Below are 7,207 nucleotides of genomic sequence, written 5' to 3' on the forward strand. Positions count from 1 at the left end.
AAAAAAAATCCTGGATCCGCCACTGAACGCGTTCACACAGTCTGTAGCAAAACATGAATGAAATAAACCGAATAAAAACAAACAAAACAGAAAGCAAGCCTAAAAACCAAACAACATGGAGAACCTTTAACAATAGTAGTAGTAGCAGTAGTAATGATAATAATTTATTATAAAAAAAACAGAGGCAAGATCAATCGGTAGCACACCAATAGCATCAGTGAGTGTGCTACTAACAAAAGAAACAAAAAACAAAGCAACACATATATTCTGTAAGATGCTGGAGACTAACAGATAAAATAAAAAAAAAATAGCAAAATAAAAAATTGAAAAGCCAATAATTGGCCACAAGCCATTTTCGATTTAAAATTAGTTTTTTCATCACTGAGTGGCAAGAATTTTATTACTTTTATAAAATCCGTTAGTTGTTCGGTCACCAGTGATTTTATAGCCTCTAATCCAGTGTTTAGTTAGTGACGCTTGTAAATACAGATGTATCTAAACTAAAACAACAGTAAACAATTTATGTAAATTACATGGATCATTTGCAATGTCAAAACCTCTCTCCTGATCTATTTTGCAACATAGTTTCTCCTTTCCAAGAGAAATATTTTTATGCACGTATGCTTTTTCAGTTTTCTGTCGTAAGAGGAGCACTTGAAACCTTGTTCTACGATTTAGACAGCGGTAGAGAAGACGAACACTTACAAAGATTTATCAGGTAATTTTGAATTTTCTAACTTAGTTGACTCACTAGAAATTTTTATTCTGGTAAAGCTGATTGAGGTGGAAATAAGGAAACGGACAAAAATGACGAAAGAGAGAATTGGAATGATTGAGTGGGCGAGGGAATGAGAAAAGGAAAGAGGGAGAGGGATGCAGGGGATGATTTTGTAACTATGTCCCTTAGTATACAGGATGAAAGAGGAGAGAAGGGGGGAGGGAAGAGTGATACAGAGAGAGAGCGCGTGAGATATAGAGATAGGTTGATCAGTTAGTTTCTGAATATTCTAATTTGATAGGTCTTTTACTAGGGTTCTGAACCGCGGTAAACCATATCTTTTCTGGTAGGACACGCGGTAAAATCTACCTCGGGGGGGGGGATAAATCTTGAAATCAGAGATAATTAAAGATTTCAAGGAAGAATTGTGATTATGTCCAGATTAAATGAGTGTAGAAGGCCCTCCCCCAGAACTTTTGTGAAACTGGGACTGTTCGAACCACACACTGGATTTAAAGAGTCCTCAAAATCGGGAGGTAAGGTACTGGAGATAAGCCCATATTTTGACCAAACTTGGAGTTTAAATAAGGAATGGCAATGCTTATTTTGACTGTACGACCAAAATAGGGAATCATCTGTGAATATGAAGCATCCAACAAGTTAAGTGGTCCCATCGAATTTTTTTTTTTACTTTTTAACATTTTTTTTTTTTTTTGGCTCTGTAGATTTAACCTTTTAATTTTATGAATTTAATTGAATATTATAATGAGATATAACATTGTAAATTTGAAAAGAATAACCGTACCCAGATATCTTTAATATACTCGTGCTCTGGAATACATTTTGCATATAGCAATCTCCCCCCCCCCCCACACAGAAAAATTATTTTCAAAAAATAAAAAATTTTTCTAACAGGTCTTTTTTCACTGGCTGGGTTTTTAGCAGATGCGTCAATTAAGGGGGGTCAAGGGGCCATTCTCCTCCGCTACTCTTTGAAAATTACCTTTCATTTATATTTCACAGCCATTTTCCATCTTAGTTATGTGCTATATAAACCAGCGAGACTGGCTAACTGGTCGATTTTATTTGTCGCCCCTGTGCACCGTTTTGCACAGCTATTAAATAGCACTGTTGTTTTTTGATGACCTTGTTTTGAAATTTTCCGTCTTTCCCACTCTTGTACCACCCTAATTCTACCATTAGGAGACAATCTTGTTTTGAGCGCGTCTATGCTATGAGCGCGTCTATGCTATTTTATTACCCAATCTTCGACCGGAATAGTGATTTCTGAGTAGGGTTTATTCAAAACCAAACGTCGGCTGATCAGTCTTTCTTTATTAGGGGTGTTTTTTTACTCATCAATGTGCTAAGATCTTACATCTTTTGTCAGAAAACGCTTAAAAGTAAAATATTTGAACAAAGATCTTACATCTTTGGTCGTTTTTGTGCAAACGTCTTTCATCATTCTGCTCTGATCAGCGGTCTGAGAGCAATAATGAGTAGATCATAAAGGTTCTCTCATCATTGTTCTATATGGCAAAACAGTGGCGGTCTTCACACTTTTTGCTAACATCAGTGAGCTGTAAGATCCTAGAGCAAAGATGAGTTAAAAAACGATAATCTTTGCAGAAAGATGTAAGATCTTAGATGTAAGATCTTAGTGCTAAAAAAACGGGCCTGTTGTTTCTTTTGAAGAATTCGTAATCGAACTATGATTAAAAAGCGACAATAAACTTTAGATTTTTTTACGGTGAAAATGGGGAAGAAAAATAGAGAAACTGTCAATAATGTCAGTGCTGAAAGTGTCGGGTTTGGTTAGTGGAGACAAATTCCTCCGCCTCCGATAGTCCATCAGAAACAAGCTGAACAATAACTGGCTCAGATCAACATGAAAGTTTGGTCTACATCCCTGAACCCCTTGCGGGTTCCAGTCAGGGTTGCCAACTGGACATATTTTATGTCCAATGGACATATTCCTGTGTGCCGGGACACAATGACATAATAGGGCAAAATTGGGACATATTTTAGGAATTTGGGACATAAAAGGGACATATTTTACAAATTTATGACATTAAAGAGAATATTTCCCCGCTGGATACATATTTTTGTAAAAAAAAAATTTAATTTTTCACCAAATCAGTATTAAAACTACTTGTCTAGCACTAAATTTACTTAACTACTAATTTTTTACAAAGATTATTATTTTTTGGAGTTGCTGACATCTATTTATCAAGTATTACTAACTGAAAATGAAAAGTTAGCAAAAGAAAAAAATTAGATTCTTGATGATCTGGAATCAATTTTGATATCAATAGATGTACCAAAAAATTAGCTTATTGTGCTGATTCCAAATATATAATATTTTTTAAGTATAGTGTTTTAGTGGACCTGAGAAAATTTGCCAAATTTTCGAAAAAAGTGAGGAACACCCCATAGAAGTCAAAGAATTTTCATGGAAATCACGCCATTAGAGAACCCTACTGTAGAGGTTCCAAGCTCCTATCTATAAAAATGAAATTTTAAAGTGTTTGCCAGAAGAAGCATCACAGATTCGTGTTTATTTATTGTTGATGCTTTTCCCAGGGGTGATCATATCGAACCAGTGGTACTAGAATTTCGCAAGAAGGGTTCGTTCAAACGAAAATTAAAAGATCTACTGTCCTCTTTAAGTGACCAAAAATTGGAGGACAATTAGCCACCGTCCCACGCCCTTTTTTCCTGAAAGTCGTATGATCAAAATTTTGAAATGGCTATTTTGTTCAGTATTGTTGAAAGGTGCAATAGATATGTCTTTGGAGATAACATGACCCCTCTGAACCACCAGAGGAAGGGCCGCAAGTCATGAAATTTGCCTATTGTGTACATATAGTATTTGTTATAGGGAAGTATACCGACATTTTTCAGGAGTGGGAGGAGATTTTATGGGGATGGATTTTTTACGGGGAGAATTTCCCACTGGGGATGGAAGTTTCCGGGGGTAAACTTTTCGGAGAAAATTTTACATGGGGAGTATTTACCAGAATTTGTATACAGTATGTTTTTTATTTGTCGTTTTTCTCGTTGTTGATCCCATTGTACATGCAGAGACACTCTGTGGGAACTCTCAGGGGAAGTTTTCAGCGGAGTTGGAATTTTCATGGGATTTTTTTTTTGACGGGGGGGGGTATTTTTCACGGGAGAAATTTCCTTGGGGGAACTATCATCAGGAGAAATTCTCCATGAAAAATTTCTGGGGGATAAACTTTTCAGGGGGAGGGGTATTTTCCAAACAGGGATATTCCCCAATGACCTTAAAAAGGATCAGAAACTAAATGAATACAAGTCTTTCTTCAAATAAAAGTATGGTAAGGAGCATTTTTCAGGCAGAGTCGTAAGGAAAAATTTTCTGGGAAGGATTCGCAGCAGAAATGGAATTGTCCGGGGGTAATTTCCCGGCGGAAGAATTTTACATGAGAGGAACTTTATATAGAGGAATTTTTCGAGAGGAAATTTTCCACAAAGTGGGTGTATTTCCTGGGATTATCTGAAAAACGATCAGAAATAAAAACAAAAACTAGTTTTTCCTACCGAAAGTAAGGAGTGACATTAAAACTTAAAACGTACAGAAATTATTCCGTATATGACGGGGACCTTTTGTTTACTTTTTTAGTAGACCTTTTGTCTACTTGTTTTAAGAACGATTCTTGAAACACAAGGGCCGTGCAACCCTTGGAGTAAGCCACCCCTCTCCACACACGTATTCTTTTCCTTAGATGCATCCAACAGAAATTTTGAGATAGAAAAATTGTTTAAAATGGTCCAAGGAACATATAACAATGCCCTCAGCGTTTACACAACCCATTAGAGCCCTGGGGCAAGGGTTTTAAGCTATACCCCAGGGGCATATAAGGTTTTATGGAATGGTTAGTCGTATAAACTGCAGATGGGGCTCATTTGATTGAAGTTTAGTGCCCTTTATAGGAGTTGAAACTGATTTGAGGGCAACCGCCCCCCTCCCCCGTGCCTATCAGTTCCGAAAACCAGCATCCAATCAGAATTTGTCGACATCTATTTTGTTCAGCATTGTTCAAAAGTCCATTAATTATGCCTTTGGGGATGTCACCCCCCTGATTGAAGGGCAACCCAGCTTACCTAGCGCTCCGCAACGTCACTTGACTCCTGGATTGTACCTTATGACATGCGAAAGAAATATTCTGATTGACCAAAAGCTACCAAAAGAAGTGAAAATGCTGACCCTCATGCTGACCATACGGGTCAAGCGGAACTCTCGTAGGATGATGAGCCTTAAGCTCCCACAAGTAGTTTTTTACTGTTTACATGTTTTTATGATTTTTGTGCTTTAACACTAGTTCATTTTTTATGGTTGAACTAAATGAATCATATTCGTTTTCATTATATTCGATGTTAACTGATCACTTTGAACGAGGTTTACAAATCGTAAGAAAACTAGTTTTTGAGATTGAAAGATGGACATATTATGGACATATTATAGACAAAATATGGACATAATTTGGCTAAAAAGGACATATTTTTGGATGCTCAAGGGACATATTCATTGACCGAAAAGTTGGCAACCCTGGTTCCAGTAGCAGTAGCAGTCAAGAACCTCTCTCAGATATCTCTATGACGCGTCACGACACACAGCTCAACCTATTCTTGAGAGATATCCGGCTTCCAATTCTAACGGTAAGAAATTCAGTGCAGATTACTATAAGACTTATGAATGGATTGAATACTCGAAAAACCTGAATTATGTGTTTTGTTTTGATTCCCACCATTTTTCTATGGGGACTCTAAGGGCTGGAGAAATTGCTGGAAAAAGGGCTTTCATTGAGTCAAGATTTCAGGTTTGCTTCATTCAGTCAGGAACAGGTTTGTTCTGCTCTACTAAAGCTTATATCCACAAATGTGCTAATAAATTATTGGCAGGTTTTTGCAAATTAGGAGATAATCGTGATTTTGAACATTATGTTGCTCCAAGCAAGCTGCAGGAAAAAAAATGTTCCTGATAATAGTGGTATAAAAAATTGCAGTTGTTTTAAGCAAGGAAATTGCAAATCAGGTCAGAAGTGTCCCTATAATCATGGATATATTAATAATAACCTCGAAAAACATAAGGAAGCTAGTTCAAAAGTTTGTTTCCGTTTCTTATATAACGAAGTGCGACCAAAGGAAGTGCTCGTTATTGTCTTTTTGTCGTTTTTACCTCACTGGCAAGTGTACTAAAGCAAAGTGTAATTTTGACCATGTTCTTTTATGTAATTTAGCATCAAGCGGGCGTTGTTTCGGGTGTGATAACCTGTATTTTTATGTCCCCTCTTCCTTTTTGCAAAAAAAAAAAATCAATCCTCAAACAAAACCCAAGTGCACAAACTCGGGCAAACCCAGCTGTTACCAGTCAGAGATTCCACACTGGAAAGCCCTATTTTTTAAGCAGCACTACGGATCCCATTCCTCCCTTATCAAATACCCCTTGTTACCTACCTCCCTATCCGATATAAAGCAACATGTCCCAGGTATCCTCTCCCAGAAACACCCCTCCAACACAGAAACGCCCCTCCAACCCAGAAACTTACTCACGACCAGTCAATCACCATCGCAGACATTACTGAATCCAAACACTCCCACAATTCTCTTTTACTCATATCTCTCCCCGTCACAAACCCCCTTGCATACCCTATCCGCTCCATCCACCCAAAATGTTGTTGACTGGCTCGGGCCTCCACCCGTCATTTGCCAAAGTAAATCCAACTCATGGATACCCTACCAATGGAACTCCGATTTGAGAGTTCATACATGCAAAAATTATCCGTTAATAAGTAGTCCGCCCCAAAAATTATCCGCACCATTCCACAGCCCAAATTTAAAACCTACCCCAAAAATTACTGGAACTCAACGACACTCACGTTTCCCCAGTCGTTTTAAATTTCCAAAATTTTTAATCACTAACGCCGAAAGCCTTAATTTCAAAAAACTTACTGAACTCAAGGTGCTATCAGAATTAAATAAAATTGACGTTATAGCTGTTGCAGAAGAACAGTCTCATGACCAAAGTTCTCTTCGTTTGTCAAATTATTCAGAATTTATTAAGCTTCGTCCTTTGGATCACCCACTTGAAAAAAAGGAAATGGTGTCATGTTTTTTACTAAATGCAACCTTTTCCCAAAAATTAATCCTGTTCCAAATTTGGCTAAGTATTAGACCCAAAGTCCTCCCCCGTCCCTATAGTATCATTGCAATAGCTGTCTTCTATTGCTCGCCAAACTAAATATTGATGCAAATATCATTTACAAATTGATGTAAATAATAACCCTGTTTTTCCTATTGACTCAATTGGGACAATTCTCGAAAAACCTAATTAATGGCTAAATTTAATTTCCATTGACCTTCAAAAAGTTTTTGACCTTATTAACCACAATATTTTAGTAGAGAAACTTGTAACTGATTTGAATATTGATTCTTTGCTGGTTAAATTGGTTGCCTCCTTTT

At 37.1% G+C, this 7,207-nt stretch overlaps 1 protein-coding gene across 1 annotated transcript in view; it reads left to right on the forward strand.

The window, feature by feature from the left end:
* LOC148940976 (head-specific guanylate cyclase-like) overlaps positions 1-7,207 on the forward strand; it is an 84,414-nt gene that overhangs the window by 25,371 nt on the left and 51,836 nt on the right. Inside the window, exon 2 of the mRNA XM_089105124.1 lies at positions 633-718. Coding sequence (XP_088961250.1) covers positions 633-718 — 86 coding nt within the window. The remainder of the gene's footprint in view (positions 1-632; positions 719-7,207) is intronic.

The sequence above is a fragment of the Artemia sp. Qi Xiang Cuo genome, chromosome 19, assembly GCF_049724085.1.
Source record: "Artemia sp. Qi Xiang Cuo chromosome 19, ASM4972408v1, whole genome shotgun sequence".
Taxonomy (NCBI): domain Eukaryota; kingdom Metazoa; phylum Arthropoda; class Branchiopoda; order Anostraca; family Artemiidae; genus Artemia; species Artemia sp. Qi Xiang Cuo.